Source organism: Ranitomeya imitator, chromosome 3 (genome assembly GCF_032444005.1).
Source record: "Ranitomeya imitator isolate aRanImi1 chromosome 3, aRanImi1.pri, whole genome shotgun sequence".
NCBI lineage: Eukaryota > Metazoa > Chordata > Amphibia > Anura > Dendrobatidae > Ranitomeya > Ranitomeya imitator.
The window spans coordinates 489,902,098-489,919,940 of NC_091284.1; the positions used below are offsets into that span (position 1 = coordinate 489,902,098).

General features: G+C 43.1%; 1 protein-coding gene across 3 annotated transcripts in view; it reads left to right on the forward strand.

Moving 5' to 3' along the window:
- The window catches only part of IL18R1 (interleukin 18 receptor 1), a 182,729-nt gene that overhangs the window by 76,082 nt on the left and 88,804 nt on the right, over positions 1–17,843 (forward strand). For all 3 annotated transcript variants that reach the window (XM_069757619.1, XM_069757618.1, XM_069757620.1), the window contains one exon: positions 5,532–5,679. In XM_069757619.1, the coding sequence (XP_069613720.1) occupies positions 5,532–5,679 (148 nt within the window). The remainder of the gene's footprint in view (positions 1–5,531; positions 5,680–17,843) is intronic.

Below are 17,843 nucleotides of genomic sequence, written 5' to 3' on the forward strand. Positions count from 1 at the left end.
TTGTGTGTGTTTTATGGTGAGTTTCATGTGTCAAGTTGTGTGTGTTGAGTTGCGTGTGGCGACATGCATGTACCGACTTTTGTGAGCTGAGTTTTGTGTGGCAACATGCGTGTAGCAACTTTTTTGCGTGTCGAGTTGCATGTGATAGGTTAGTGTAGCAAGTTGTGTGCAGCAAGTTTTGCGCTAGGCGAGTTTTGCGCGTGGCGAGTTTTATGTGTGGTGCGTTTTGAGTATGTGCAAGTTTTGTGTGAGGCAACTTTTGCATGCGTTGCAACTTTTGTGCATGTGGCAATTTTCTCGCGTGTGCAAGTTTTGCGTGTGGTGAGTTTTCCATGAGGTGAGTTTTGTACGTGTGGCGAGTTTTCTGTGTGAGCCTAGTTTTGCATGTGGTGAGTTTTGTATGTGGCAAATTTTGCGCGAGGTGTGTTTTGAGTGGCGACTTTTGTGTTTTGACTTTTATGTGGCGAGGTTGGTGTATGTGTGGTAAAATGCGTGCTGAGGGTGGTATATGTGTTCAAGCACGTGATAGTGTGTGGCGCATTTTGTGTGTGTGTTCATATCCTCGTGTGTGGTGAGTATCCCATGTCGGGGCCCCACCTTAGCAACTGTATGGTATATACTCTTTGGCGTCATCGCTCTCATTCTTTAAGTCCCCCTTGTTCACATCTGGCAGCTGTCAATTTGCCTCCAACACTTTTCCTTTCACTTTTTTCTCATTAAGTAGATAGGGGCAAAATTGTTTGGTGAATTGGAACGTGCGGGGTTAAAATTTCGCCTCACAACATAGCCTATGACGCTCTCGGGGTCCAGATGTGTGACTGTGCAAAATTTTGTGGCTGTAGCTGCGACGGTGCAGATGCCAATCCAGGACATACACACACACATACACACACATATATATATGTATATGAGTCGCCCGCCAGGGCCGTGGAGTACTCGGTACCGGGCCTGTTACTTAAAGAGATGTGTCATGGTGGCGGCGACCCGGTCCGTTGCCCTGGGCGCCCATGTTAAAGGGAAAGTCTTTAAAGGGGTTTTTGAAAATAGGAAAGTTCGTGACGCCACCTGTGGTATTCAGTCAGTGGGGACCAAGGTTGCTTAAAGGGGTTCTCTGAGGTTATCTTATGGCAGGCGGATGCTATAACTTCCCACAAGTAAAGTAGGTCCCCACGGCTCCCAATGCATTTGGCAGGGATGGTGAATGCCGCAAATAATTGGAGGACACGGGGTTGCAGTCTTTACCTGGTTTACTGAGATGGTATTCAGCCTCAGTCCAGGGTACGGGTAACAGGTGTAGCTGGAGTCCAGGCAGCCTGAAGACAGGTGGCAATCCCCTTGACAAGTCAGTTTGGGAGCCTTCCACTATGCACTGGTCTGTGGTCCCTTGCTGCCTGTAGCTCTCTAACAAGACCCTCTTTCTTCCCTGTCCAGGGACAGTACCTGCACGGTAGGCAACTTGAGCCATCTCTTTTGGGTCTCTGTTCACGTTGACTCTGGACTCTGATTGCTGCTGTACCTCAGGTATTATGTGGGCAAGTCCCTTTTAGTTTCCTGCCCTCCGGTTCTGCCGTGGGGCTTGCAGTTTCCCTCAGCCTCGGGCTCTCGGTACCCAGTTTCTGCGCTCATCTTAGAGAGGCCCAGTAGCAGTCTTTCTCTAGCTCCTAAGTACATCTGTGCTCCTACACTGTCTGCTACCAACTGTCAACTGTCTGCTTGTCTGCCTAGCAACTGCCTGGCAACTGACTCATCCCTCAAGCCGGGTGTAGAGCTCCCCCTTCTGGCCTGGAGTCAGAATGTGTTGCACGTAAGGTTAGCTGCCAAAGGGATCCCTCCTGTCTCCAGGCATGGCATTACCCTTCCCGAGAGGAAGGCAATACCACTGTGGTACCTGAACTCCTTCGGTGCCACATTTGCCACCCCAGTCTTTTTTCCACTACCCATAGTATTGTCAGCCCTTTGGGGATTTGAATTGTTCAAGATAATATGTGCATTTTTCTTTAAATATGCTATTTGATGTAAGAATAGTGTGATTGGGAAATTCTGAGAAATTCTGTAATATGCGCTATGGTGCATGCATGGACAAATGAAACAATATTGGCATTAATAAAATGGCGATTTGCTGGCACACATGCACAGATAAATGGTATTGCAGGTTGCTACGCTATTCACTACATGTCTGCAAAATGTAATTTACGGGACTCCGCACAGACTTGGATACTTTAGTACTGTTATGAATGGTGAGGTGAGTCATAATAGTGAACTATTTGCACATGTGATCGTTAAGCTCAATTAAGACATATTATAACTGTATACACTTCTTGCAATATTGCATAAGTATGTTTTTAATGGAATTAATATATTGATACTCATGGATTTTGCACTGTGCATTTTATGGATTTTACACTGTGCATTTTATATGTATATGAATTTGAATTTTATGAATTTGTATATTGCCGGTAATTGGCATGTAATTGGAACACCTATTTATTTATCAATTGTATAGCACTGCACTGCTTGAAAAAGTCCCCACATTGCTCTGGCATGATGGGTCAAAAAACCACTATATTTTGCACTTTTTGAGTACTGCCTTCATCTTTTCTAGATGTGTTTGGAGGTTTGGTTTTGCTTTGCACTCATTTATAATGTTTTTTCCTTTGCTGGTGCTTCACCTATATTGTGTCTGTCTGTCTATCTATCTATTTATCTACAGTATCTATCTATCTATCCACCCATCTATTCTCTATCTTTGGACATCTATCACCTTGACAGCTGTCATTTCTATTCTGCATTCCACTCCAATACATGTCACACTAATGGTGCGCACGGATGGCACACATGGACACGGATAGCACTGGCTTTTCCAGTACCGAAATATTCAGGACGTGTGAAAGAGGCTTTAGGAAAAGTTGTCGGCTGCACTACAGACTCAGCCAACAATCTCCTGGTTCCATGAGCCAGTGTGTGGGACTCAATATCTTTATTGCAAGGTGCTCCCCAGGCTTGATCCTTTCCCTATCTCCTGTTGTGCCCAATCTCTCCACACTTGGCTCACTCTTTTAGGCCTTCTACTCCTGTGTGACGACTCTAAGCAGCTGGGGTCTTGGGCATAACTCGATTATGCAAATATAATCAGGTTATTGACTGGCACCAGAAAAATATTGTTTGCTGGAAAAGTGATGTTCAGCACAGACCAAAAGTTTTGACACACCTTCTCATTTAAAGATTTTTCTGTATTTTCATGACTATGAAAATTGTGCATTCACACTGAAGGCATCAAAACTATGAATTAACACATGTGGAATTATATACTTGACAAAAAAGTGTGAAACAACTGAAATTATGTCTTAAATTCTAGGTTCTTCAAAGTAGCCACCTTTTGCTTTGATGACTGCTTTGCACACTCTTGGCATTCTCTTGATGAGCTTCAAAAGGTAGTCACCAGGAATGGTTTTCACTTCACAGGTGTGCCCTGTCAGGTTTAATAAGTGGGATTTCTTGCCTTATAAATGGGGTTGGGACCATCAGTTGTGTTGTGCAGAAGTCTGGGGGATACACAGCTGATAGTCCTTCTGAATAGACTGTTAGAATTTGTATTATGGCAAGAAAAAAGCAGCTAAGTAAAAAAAAAATGAGTGGCCATCGTTACTTTAATAAATGAAGGTCAGTCAGTCCGAAAAATTGGGCAAACTTTGAAAGTGTCCCCAAGTGTAGTGGCAAAAACCATCAAGCACTACAAAGAAACTGGCTCACATGAGGACCGCCCAAGGAAAGAAAGACCAAGAGTCACCTCTGCTTCTAAGGATAAGTTTATCCGAGTCACCAGCCTCAGAAATCACAGTTTAACAGCAGCTCAGATTAGAGACCAGGTCAATGCCACACAGAGTTCTAGCAGCAGACAACAACTGTTAAGAGGAGACTTTGTGCAGCAGGCCTTCATGTTAAAATAGCTCCTAGGAAACCACTGCTAAGGACAGGCAACAAGCAGAAGAGACTTGTTTGGGCTAAAGAACACAAGGAATGGACATTAGACCAGTGGAAATCTGTGCTTTGGTCTCATGAGTCCAAATTTGAGATCTTTGGTTCCAATTACCGTGTCTTTGTGTGATGCAGAAAAGGTGAAAGGATGGACTCTACAGGCCTGGTTTCCACCGTGAAGCATGGAGGAGGAGGTGTGATGGTGTGGGGGTGCTTTGCTGGTGACACTGTTAGGGATTTATTCAAAATCGAAGGCTTACTGAACCAGCATGGCTACCACAGCATCTTGCAGCGGCATGCTATTCCATCCGGTTTGCGTTTAGTTGGACCATCATTTATTTTTCAACAGGACAATGACCTCAAACACACCTCCAGGCTGTGTAAGGGCTATTTGACCAAGAAGGATAGTGATGGGGTGCTACGCCAGATGACCTGGCCTCCACAGTCACCAGACCTGAACCCAATCGAGATGGTTTGGGGGTGAGCTGGACCGCAGGGTGATGGAAAAAGGGCCAACAAGTGCTAAGCATCTCTGGGAACTTCTTCAAGATTGTTGGAAGACCATTCCCGGTAACTTCTTCTTGAAGATTATCAAGAGAATGCCAAGAGTGTGCAAAGCAGTCATCAAAGCAAAAGGTGGCTACTTTGAAGAAACTAGAATATAAGACATAATTTCAGTTGTTTCACACTTTTTTGTTGAGTATATAATTCCACATGTGTTAATTCATAGTTTTAATGCCTTCAGTGTGAATGTACAATTTTCATAGTCATGAAAATGCAGAAAAATCTTTAAATGAGAAGTTGTGTCCAAACTTTTGGTCTGTACTGTATGTCCTTATCTGTAAACTTTTCTTAAACTCTGCCCATTGGGTTACCCAAAAAATTTGAAAATTTTGCTGATGCTTTTTCCTGTCTGAATCTGAAAAATTACCCCCACACTGGATTTATGACTGTCCCACTGATTTAGTATGTAACTCCCGTCTCACCAAGGTTAAAATATATAATCTTTTGAGTCCAGAACATCAGATCATAAACGATTATATAGAAACCAGTCTCCAAAAATGGTTCATCGCATCAGTTTTCGTTTTTGTTTGTAAAAAAAAAAAAGATGGTGGTCCAAGACCATGTATTGGCTAGGGCCCAGATAGGCAAATGAGGAGGCGTAATGGTTCACTAAGCTCTTGGCCACCCCAAAGTTGCACAGAAGCCTCCTCATTTGCATATGAATTAAAAATGATTTTCTCAGGCGCTGTACCAGTACCAGGTACAGTGCTACTCTGGCTGTTATAGGGGCTAAATCACTTACAACACAGTATAGCTCATTAAAAAGGTCTTTAAACCCTGGCAGCAAGGTTGCCCACAAACTGCAGACAATATTGTGCACAAGGATATCCACTCAATATTATTATTTTGCGTTTAGTGACCTATGTGCAGAAATAAATAGTGACTTCTGGTGGAAGATAAAGATTTATTGGCACCTCTCTGGTTGTTACAGATCCATTCTAACAGGAGATCATTGTAAGTGAATACTGAACACGTGATTTTGATCTTCTTAGGACAGAATCTTAGCCTAAAATGTGAGGCTTTCGTTGGTGACCTTCCTCTGTATGTGAACCTCTACTGGGTAATGACAAACGGAAGTAACACGGAATACCATGTGGACTACTGCACTTCATTCAGGGATAAATTGTGCATGGAGACAACGTAAGTACCAATGATTTCCATACATTAGTGTTCACTAATTTTATACATCACAATACACAATTCGCGCAATCAGAGTTTTCCATTATGAATAGTGTACTTCTTTTACACACTGGATTACTAGTGCATTTTGGCATACTTTTTAAAATTTAGATGATTTTAGAATATTCCAGCTTAGGTAAGAAAAAGTCAATAAGATGGACTGAGCCAATATGACTGAATCCTTTCAGATTTATTATAAAATGGATCTATCACATCCATTGTGGATCATTTAAAACGAAAACTATCTAAGTTTTATATTTTGTAGTGAAGAAGTGAAATAAATTAACTTTTTAATGATATTCTAATTTTGTGAGATGCCCCTCTATGTCTATTCTGAAAGTGTTACATGTGAGGTTTAGTGCTAACATTCTCAGAGTGGGTAAAGCTATTATAATGTTTCATTGGCATTACTAACTATACAACTGAACTTTTGGAAATCAGTGGAACAGGGAAGGGGCACTAGAGTGCTCCTATGTTACAGGTGATGGGTGTGTAAATGGATATTGAGGACAGTGAGCATTATATATTTTTTCCACTACTATAATATTGATCTATCCACTGGATAGGTTCATCAATATCAGATCAGTGGGGTCCAGCACAACTATCAATCAGCGGTTACCCAGCTCTGGTAGTGGCCAGGCCACATATATACAGTACTGAGTGGTAGATGAAGAAAAGGTGTATACTCCAGCTTCTAAAATCTTGAAATGCTTTATTGGTGCATATAAATATAGCGTGATTAAAATCCTTGCTCAAAGGTGGATGCAGTCATGAGGATAGACAACGCGTTTCGATCTATGCGATCTTAATCATGTCTAACAGCATATGAGCATTGCCAGTATTCATAGTACTAAGAAACCAATCACTATGAGTTTCACAGTCACATGACTGAGAAGTCGCAGGTCCTACCATGCTGGTATTCATAGTACTAAGAAACCAATTACTATGAGTTTCACAGTCACATGACTGAGAAGTCGCAGGTCCTACCATGTAACAATAAAACTAAATAAAAATGAATAAAAACTATCTACTATATAATTGTCTAAGGGTCACTTCCGTCTGTCTGTCCTTCTGTCTGTCACGGATATTTATTGGTCGCGGCCTCTGTCTGTCAAGGAAATCCAAATCACTGATTGGTCGCGGCAAAACAGCCACGACCAATCAGCGACGGGCACAGTCCGGAAGAAAATGACCGCTCCTTACTCCCCGCAGTCAGCGCCAGGTGCCCACATACTCCCCTCCGGTCACCGCTCACACAGGGTTAATGCCGGCGGTAACGGACCGCGTTATGCCGCGGGTAACTCACTCTGTTACCGCCGTTATTAACCCTGTGTGACCAAGTTTTTACTATTGATGCTGCCTATGCAGCATCAATAGTAAAAGGATCTAATGTTAAAAATAATAAAAATAAATAAAAAATCATTATATACTCACCTTCCGCCGCCTTTCCCGCTCCTCGCCACGCTCCGGTAACTGCTCCATGCAAGCGGCAAGTTCCGGTGCCAACGATGGTATGGGAGAAAGACCTGCCATGACGTCATGGTCATGTGACCGCGACCTCATCACAGGCCCTGCACGCCTGCGCGAGAAGGACCTGCCATGACGTCACGGTCATGTCACCGTGACGTCATCACAGGTCCTGCGTGAGAAGGACCTGCCATGATGTCATGGACACGTGACCGCGACGCCATCATAGGTCCTGCGCGCCTGCGCGAGAAGGACCTGCCATAACATCACGGTCATGTGACCGCGATGTCATCACACCCTGGGACCGGGAGCTGCCGACAGAACTACTAGGGGCCCTAGGATCGGAAGGTGAGTATGTTTATTTTTTATTTTTTAACCTGTGACATACGTGGCTGGGCAATATACTACGTAGCTGGGCAATATACTACGTGGCTCTGTGCTGTATACTATGTCGCTGTGCAATATACTATGTGGCTCTGTGCTGTATACTACGTCGCTGGGCAATATACTACGTGGCTGGGCAATACACTACGTGACTGGGCAATATACTACGTGACTGGGCAATATACTATGTGGGCTGTGCAATATACTACGTGGCTCTGTGCTGTATACTACGTCACTGGGCAATATACTATGTAACTGGGCAATATACTATGTGACTGGGCAATATGCTACGTGGCTCTATGCTGTATACTACGTCGCTGGGCAATATACTACATGGCTCTGTGCTGTATACTATGTCGCTGGGCAATATACTACGTGGCTGGGCAATATACTACGTGGACATGCATATTCTAGAATACCCGATGCGTTAGAATCAGGCCACCATCTAGTTTAACAATAATGATATAATATTTCGTTTTTCTTATTTAAACCTAACGGTGATCTTGTTTGTAAACTGTATATCCAATACGCCTCCCTAGTTAGGAGGCGTCTTTTGATATCCCCACCACGATTTGAGCATTTAACCAATTCTATGCCCTGGACAGACATCGCTGCAATGTTACCTCAGTGGCAAGTTGCAAAATGTTTGGCAACTATAGATATATTTCTTTTACCTCCGTTAAAATTACTTGTATCTCTTATATGTTCAGAGATTCTGGTTTTGATCTTTCTGGTGGTACATCCCACATATGAAATTTTACACTGTGTACAGTTGATCTTGTATACCACATTTTTAGAGTGGCAATTTATAAAAGCTCTAATTTTATAACTTTTAGAGTTATCATAATTAGTGAATGTATTGCCTAATTGGCTAGATGCACATGTGCTGCATGCAATAGTGCCGCATTTATAGAAGTCTTTACATTCCAACCACGTATTAGATTTAGATTTGGATGTGTATTGACTGGGAGAAATTAAATCTCCTATGGTTGGGACTCTTCTGGCTACTATGTTAATGCCATCATTTAGTATATTTGACAAAATGTCATCCTCTTATAAAATAGGTTGCTTAACTGCCCTACTTTTTTTTAGATTTAAAATTAGATTTTAATAGATTTTCTCTATCTTTTTTAATCCACCATATTTCGGGCTCTTTGTAGGCACCATTTAGGATAGCTGCGCCTATCAAGTCGTGTTTCCAAATTGTCAAACTCTCTTTCTCTGTCTATTGTTTCACTGCAATTTCTCTTAACATAGTAACATAGTTAGTAAGGCCGAAAAAAGACATTTGTCCATCCAGTTCAGCCTATATTCCATCATAATAAATCCCCAGATCTACGTCCTTCTACAGAACCTAATTGTATGATACAATATTGTTCTGCTCCAGGAAGATATCCAGGCCTCTCTTGAACCCCTCGACTGAGTTCGCCATCACCACCTCCTCAGGCAAGCAATTCCAGATTCTCACTGCCCTAACAGTAAAGAATCCTCTTCTATGTTGGTGGAAAAACCTTCTCTCCTCCAGACGCAAAGAATGCCCCTTTGTGCCCGTCACCTTCCTTGGTATAAACAGATCCTCAGTGAGATATTTGTATTGTCCCCTTATATACTTATACATGGTTATTAGATCGCCCCTCAGTCGTCTTTTTTCTAGACTAAATAATCCTAATTTCGCTAATCTATCTGGGTATTGTAGTTCTCCCATCCCCTTTATTAATTTTGTTGCCCTCCTTTGTACTCTCTCTAGTTCCATTATATCCTTCCTGAGCACCGGTGCCCAAAACTGGACACAGTACTCCATGTGCGGTCTAACTAGGGATTTGTACAGAGGCAGTATAATGCTCTCATCATGTGTATCCAGACCTCTTTTAATGCACCCCATGATCCTGTTTGCCTTGGCAGCTGCTGCCTGGCACTGGCTGCTCCAGGTAAGTTTATCATTAACTAGGATCCCCAAGTCCTTCTCCCTGTCAGATTTACCCAGTGGTTTCCCATTCAGTGTGTAATGGTGATATTGATTCCTTCTTCCCATGTGTATAACCTTACATTTATCATTGCTAATCCTCATCTGCCACCTTTCAGCCCAAGTTTCCAACTTATCCAGATCCATCTGTAGCAGAATACTATCTTCTCTTGTATTAACTGCTTTACATAGTTTTGTATCATCTGCAAATATCGATATTTTACTGTGTAAACCTTCTACCAGATCATTAATGAATATGTTGAAGAGAACAGGTCCCAATACTGACCCCTGCGGTACCCCACTGGTCACAGCGACCCAGTTAGAGACTATACCATTTATAACCACCCTCTGCTTTCTATCACTAAGCCAGTTACTAACCCATTTACACACATTTTCCCCCAGACCAAGCATTCTCATTTTGTGTACCAACCTCTTGTGTGGCACGGTATCAAACGCTTTGGAAAAATCGAGATATACCACGTCCAATGACTCACCGTGGTCCAGCCTATAGCTTACCTCTTCATAAAAACTGATTAGATTGGTTTGACAGGAGCGATTTCTCATAAACCCATGCTGATATGGAGTTAAACAGTTATTCTCATTGAGATAATCCAGAATAACATCCCTCAGAAACCCTTCAAATATTTTACCAACAATAGAGGTTAGACTTACTGGCCTATAATTTCCAGGTTCACTTTTAGAGCCCTTTTTGAATATTGGCACCACATTTGCTATGCGCCAATCCTGCGGAACAGACCCTGTCGCTATAGAGTCCCTAAAAATAAGAAATAATGGTTTATCTATTACATTACTTAGTTCTCTTAGTACTCGTGGGTGTATGCCATCCGAACCCGGAGATTTATCTATTTTAATCTTATTTAGCCGGTTTCGCACCTCTTCTTGGGTTAGATTGGTGACCCTTAATATAGGGTTTTCATTGTTTCTTGGGATTTCACCTAGCATTTCATTTTCCACCGTGAATACCGTGGAGAAGAAGGTGTTTAATATGTTAGCTTTTTCCTCGTCATCTACAACCATTCTTTCCTCACTATTTTTTAAGGGGCCTACATTTTCAGTTTTTATTCTTTTACTATTGATATAGTTGAAGAACAGTTTGGGATTAGTTTTACTCTCCTTAGCAATGTGCTTCTCTGTTTCCTTTTTGGCAGCTTTAATTAGTTTTTTAGATAAAGTATTTTTCTCCCTATAGTTTTTTAGAGCTTCAATGGTGCCATCCTGCTTTAGTAGTGCAAATGCTTTCTTTTTACTGTTAATTGCCTGTCTTACTTCTTTGTTTAGCCACATTGGGTTTTTCCTATTTCTAGTCCTTTTATTCCCACAAGGAATAAACCGCTTACACTGCCTATTTAGGATGTTCTTAAACATTTCCCAATTATTATCTGTATTCTTATTTCTGAGGATATTGTCCCAGTCTACCAGATTAAGGGCATCTCTAAGCTGGTCAAACTTTGCCTTCCTAAAGTTCAGTGTTTTTGTGACTCCCTGACAAGTCCCCCTAGTGAAAGACAGGTGAAACTGTACAATATTGTGGTCGCTATTTCCTAGATGCCCGACCACCTGCAGATCTGTTATTCTGTCAGGTCTATTAGATAGTATTAGGTCTAAAAGTGCTGCTCCTCTGGTTGGATTCTGCACCAATTGTGAAAGATAATTTTTCTTGGTTATTAGTAGTGTTGAGCGATACCGTCCGATACTTGAAAGTATCGGTATCGGATAGTATCGGCCGATACCCGAAAAATATCGGATATCGCCGATACCGATATCCGATACCAATACAAGTCAATGGGACATCAAGTATCGGAAGGTATTCTCATGGTTCCCAGGGTCTGAAGGAGAGGAAACTCTCCTTCAGGCCCTGGGATCCATAGGGAGGTGTAAAATAAAGAATAAAAATAAAAAATATTGATATATTTACCTCTCCGGCGGCCCCTGAACTCAGCGCGGGTAACCGGCAGGCTTCGTTGTTCAAAATCAGAGCTTTTAGGACCTGAGAATCACGTCCCGGCTTCTGATTGGTCGCGGGCCGCCCATGTGACCGCCACGCGACCAATCACAAGCCGCGACGTCACCGCAAGCTATTGACGCGCTCATTTTTAAAAATGAGCGCGTTAATGGCTTTGAAAGACATAGCGGCTTGTGATTGGTCGCGTGGCCGCGACCAATCACAAGCCGCGACGTCACCGCAAGCTATTGACGCGCTCATTTTTAAAAATGAGCGCGTTAATGGCTTTGAAAGACATAGCGGCTTGTGATTGGTCGCGTGGCCGCGACCAATCACAAGCCGCGACGTCACCGCAAGCTATTGACGCGCTCATTTTTAAAAATGAGCGCGTCAATAGCTTGCGGTGACGTCGCGGCTTGTGATTGGTCGCGTGGCGGTCACATGGGCGGCCCGCGACCAATCAGAAGCCGGGACGTGATTCTCAGGTCCTAAAAGCGCTGATTTTGAACAACGAAGCCTGCCGGTTACCCGCGCTGAGTCCAGGGGCCGCCGGAGAGGTAAATATATCAATATTTTTTATTTTTATTCTTTATTTTACAGATCCCTATGTATCCGATACCGATACCCGATACCACAAAAGTATCGGATCTCGGTATCGGAATTCCGATACCGCAAGTATCGGCCAATACCCGATACTTGCGGTATCGGAATGCTCAACACTAGTTATTAGCAGAAACCTGTTGCCTTTATGGGTTTCACAGGTTTCTGTTTCCCAGTTAATATCCGGGTAGTTAAAGTCCCCCATAACCAGGACCTCATTATGGGTTGCAGCTTCATCTATCTGCTTTAGAAGTAGACTTTCCATGGTTTCTGTTATATTTGGGGGTTTGTAACAGACCCCAATGAGAATTTTGTTACCATTTTTCCCTCCATGAATTTCGACCCATATGGACTCGACATCCTCATTTCCTTTGCTAATATCCTCCCTTAAAGTGGACTTTAGACAAGACTTTACATAGAGACAAACCCCTCCTCCTCTCCGATTTTTACGATCCTTTCTAAACAGACTGTAACCCTGTAAGTTAACTGCCCAGTCATAGCTTTCATCTAACCATGTCTCGGTTATTCCCACTATGTCAAAGTTACCTGTAGATATTTCTGCTTCTAGTTCTTCCATCTTGTTTGTCAGGCTTCTGGCGTTTGCGAGCATGCAGTTTAGAGGATTTTGTTTTGTTCCAATCTCCTCGCTGTGGATTGTTTTAGAAATGTTCTTACCTCCCTTCTGAGTATGTTTTCCTGGATCTTCTTTGTTCAAGTCTAATGTTTTTTTTCCCGTCCCCTCTTCTTCTAGTTTAACGCCCTCCTGATGAGTGTAGCGAGTCTTCTGGCGAATGTGTGTTTCCCAGGTTTGTTGAGGTGTAGTCCGTCTCTGGCGAGGAGTCCATCGTACAAGTAATTCACACCGTGGTCCAGGAATCCGAATCCTTGTTGTCTGCACCATCGTCTTAGCCAGTTGTTTGCATCAAGGATCCTGTTCCATCTCCTGGTGCCATGCCCGTCTACTGGAAGGATAGAAGAAAAAACTACCTGTGCATCCAGTTCCTTTACTTTCTTCCCCAACTCTTCAAAGTCTTTGCAGATTGTCGGTAGGTCCTTCCTTGCCGTGTCATTGGTGCCAACATGTATCAGAAGAAATGGGTGGACGTCCTTGGAGCTGAAGAGCTTTGGTATCCTATCGGTCACATCCTTGATCATCGCACCTGGAAGGCAGCATACTTCTCTTGCAGTTATGTCCGGTCTGCAGATGGCTGCTTCTGTGCCTCTCAGTAGTGAGTCTCCCACCACCACCACTCTTCGTTGCTTCTTGGCTGTACTTTTTGCTGTCACTTGTTGCTGTGTGCCCTTTTCTTTTTTGCTTGCTGGTATTGCTTCATCCTTAGGTGTGCCATCTTCATCCTCTACAAAGATTTGATATCGGTTCTTCAGTTGTGTGGTTGGTGATTTCTCCATGGTCTTCTTGCTTCTTTTGGTCACATGCTTCCACTCATCTGCTTTTGGAGGTTCTCTGACACTTTTTTCACCTTCTGTGACCAGTAGAGATGCTTCTGTTCTGTCTAGAAAGTCTTCATTCTCTTTGATGAGTTTCAAAGTTGCTATTCTTTCTTCCAGACCCCGCACCTTTTCTTCTAAAAGGGCCACTAGTCTACACTTCTGACAGGTGAAATTTGATTCTTCTTCTGGTCGATCTGTGAACATGTAGCACATGCTGCAGCTCACCATGTAGGTTGTCACATCTGCCATGTTGCTCCTAGATCCTGCTGACTTGCCGTGTGTTTTCCTTCTTGTGTAATCTACTCAGCCAAGCTCTCTTGCAATAATGTCCTACAGGCAAAAATTCGCGCGCCGTAAGGCGCGCGGTTTGGTGATGCTTTCCAAGCAGCTGGTCCCGGCTGTACCCAACGATCTTCTAGCTTAGGGAGACTCTTCGCTTTTCCCAGAAGGCACCTGGAATATGCAAATTAGCCTCCTCAAGCTTGAATCCCTGGTTTTGAGTCTAGTAAATTCTCCCACCGGTATGGATTTAATTGTGTGGGAGGGGCAACTACTCTTAGCGTGTAAAACCGTATTTCCACTCATGGGTTTGATATGCGTTTTTCTGTGAATAGATTTACTGCACTCACCCTCCAGTTCTAGATCAAGGAACAATATACACTTTTTGTTGTGCCTGTGCGTAAACCTAATATCAAAATCATTACCATTGACATATTCCATGAATTCCGGTATGGCAGACACATCGCCCCCCCAAATTATGAGGGTGTCATCGATGTATCTGCCATACCAGAACAAATGATCAAGAAACGGGTTATGAACAGAATATATGTACACAGATTCCCAAAAAGCCATAGTCAGATTTGCTAGTGATGGGGAGTACTTAGCTCCCACCATAGGAACTCCAGTCCTTTGTCTGTAAATAGTCTTATTAAATGAAAAAAACATTATGCTTGAGTAAAAAAAATGTCACTTGCAATATGTACTGTATCAGATCCTGTGAATAAAGATTGTAGTTATTCAGGTGAAACTCCAAGGCTATCATGGCAACATCATGTGACATACTCGTGTAAAGTGAAATAACATCGCAACAAAACCACGAAAAACCTTCTTCCCATGTTTTACTAGAGAAAGTTTTTAGTACTTCTCTAGAGTCCTTGATGTAACCTGGTGTCCTTCTTGCTAATGGTTGCAATAATGAATCCAACCACTCACACATATGTTCAGTCATAGATCCGACCCCTGAGACTATGGGTCTAATGGGTGGTATGCCATCACTCTTATGGAGTTTAGGAAGTCCATATAGTGTTGGTAAAATGGGAAAAGGTACATATAAATACTCTGCTTGTTTTTTGTGTAAAACACCCAAACTTACACCTTTTTCGATCATTCTACTATTTTTTGAATTATATTCCTTAGTAGGATTGCTGTCAAGTTTTTCATATGTGTTGTAATCTGCAAGATGTTCTTCCACTTTAGTGATGTAATCTACTTCATTTAGAATGACAATCATTCCTCCTTTGTCACTTCTTTTTATCACAATATTCTTCATATCTTTTAATTCTTGAAGAGCCTTTTTATGATTAAATGTAAAATTGGATTTTTTGGTAATTGTTTTTTTATCACATTCTTCTTTTAATTTACTTAGGTCTTTCTCGATCATTTCTTGGAAATCCTCCATACGCTCCACTCTGGTCTGTATTGGGTAAAAATAGGGATTTTTTACTTTGAGGCTATCAGATTGATTCTTTTTTTCTCCCATTGGGATTTGTTCAGATGATAAGTCCTGCAGAGTAATAAGCGACATTTGATCTTTGAAGTCCAAATTTTCATATTTATTTTCATTATTTTCACCAAACGCCAAAACACTTTCACTTTCCTCTGAGAAAAAATGTTTTTTAATAGTAAGGTTTCTAATGAATTTATTGATGTCTAAAATAGTCATGACAAGGATAAAATTCGTGTCAGGCACAAAATTCAAGCCTGAGGCAAATACTTCTAATTGATCTTTTGTAAGTTCACATGTGGATAAATTCACCACACTATTTCTTCATTTACTTGAATTTTTTCTTGTTGTAACGAGTAGTTACTCCTGGTGGATTTTTTATGTTTTCTTCCTCCTCTCCTCTTACATTTTTTGACATCCTATAGTTTCTCTTTCTATTTTCATTTGTATTATATTCAACTGAGGCATCCGATGTACTTGCATATGTATCCGTTAACCCCTTCCCGACCTTTGATGCCACGTAGGCGTCATGAAAGTCGGTGCCAATCCGACCTGTGACGCCTATGTGGCATCATGGAAAGATTGCGTCCCTGCAGATCGGGTGAAAGGGTTAACTCCCATTTCACCAGATCTGCAGGGACAGGGGGAGTGGTAGTTTAGCCCAGGGGGGGTGGCTTCACCCCCCCGTGGCTACGATTGCTCTGAGTGGCTGTTGAAAGTGAAAATGCCAATCAGAGCGATTTGTAATATTTCACCTATTAAAACTGGTGAAATATTACAATCCAGCCATGGCCGATGCTGCAATATCATCGCCCATGGCTGGAAACACTAATGTGCCCCCACCCCACCCCACCGATCGCCCCCCCAACCCACCGATCTGTCCGGTACACTGCTCCGGCTCCCCTCCGTCCTGTGCTCCGCTCCCCCGTGCTCTTGTCCGCTCCCCCCATGCTCCAATCACCCCCCCGTGCTCTGATCCAACCCCCGAGCTCCGATCCACCCCCCGTGCTCCGATCCACCCCCCGTGCTGCGATCCACCCCCGCGCTCCGATCCCCCCCCCGCGCTCCGATCCACCCCCCATGCTCCGATCCCCCCCATGCTCCCCCCACCCCATCATACTTACCGATCCTCCCGGGGTCCGTCCGTCTTCTCCCTGGGCGCCGCCATCTTCCAAAATGGCGGGCGCATGCGCAGTGCGCCCGCCGAATCTACCGGCCGGCAGATTCGTCCCAAAGTGCATTTTGATCACTGAGATAGGTTATATCTCAGTGATCAAAATAAAAAAAATAGTAAATGACCCCCCCCTTTGTCACCCCTGTCATGATATGTACTTTTGCCCTGTCCTGTATTTGAATAATATGCCATTTTATGTATGTAACTGTTCTCTGGTTTCTATTAGCTGTAATTTATGTATTTTCTTGTGCTGGGAGTTCACCTGTAACAATATGTCTCCTTCCCCCAATACTTGCAGCCCTAAGCTATAATGTAATTAAGCTTTGTCAACACCACTAGTGAAAGAATAGCCATTCTTCCTCACAGCAGGTGGCTAGTCAAATGTACATCCTACATAGACTAAGCGGAGCCGACCAGTCTAGAATCTTCTGGTGGACCCAATTATTGAATAGAAGGTGTGACCCCTACCCCCCTTCATGGGCGGATCCCAGAAGCTTAGACAATCCATTCTTATTTTTGAGATCAGATGTGAGTTGACCCTTGAAGGAGAAGGAGTGGGGATTCTTAGCTGAGGCAAGACCCCACATCCATCTGTGACTGCGGAAGCGAACGGGGCGAGACTTGAGCTGAGGACATATCTCGTTGTTCGTGAGATTGTTTTGGGATCCCTTGGACTCGTGTGGACTATTGCTTTGTTAGCTGGCACAAGGATTATCGGGAGGTGCCCCGAACCTATTCCGTTGGACTAATTGTGGACTCTGTAGATCTACCTGCATGTGTTGTTCCAGCGTTCTTGATAATAAATCTGTGGAATCATCCCTTGGCCTGTTGCCCCTTCTTGCTCTGCCGTACACCCCGTCACAACCCCCATAGGTAGGGACAATAAAAAAAGAAAGAATTTTTTTTTTTCCCACTAAGGTTAGAATAGGGTTAGGATTAAGGGTTTCGATATGTGAACACGTATTCTGGTCCTCTGCTGATTTTTCCGCTGCGGATTTCATAAATCCGCAGTGCTAAACTGCTGGATTTACCGCAGTTTTTCTGCACATTTCACTGCAGTTTTACAACTGCGATTTTCTATTGGAGCAGTTGTAAAACCGCTGCGGAATCCGCAGAAAGAAGTTACATGCTGCGGAATGTAAACCGCTGCGTTTCCGTGCAGTTTTTCTGCAGCATGTGTACAACGATTTTTGTTTCCCATAGGTTTACATTGAACTGTAAACTCATGGGAAACTGCTGCGGATCCGCAGCATTTTCCACAGCGTGTGCACATACCTTTAGAATTAGTCTATGTGCACACGGTGCGGATTTGGCTGCGGATCCGCAGCTGATTGGCCGCTACGGATTCGCAGCAGTGTTCCATCAGGTTTACAGTACCCATGGTGCCCATGGTGCGGAA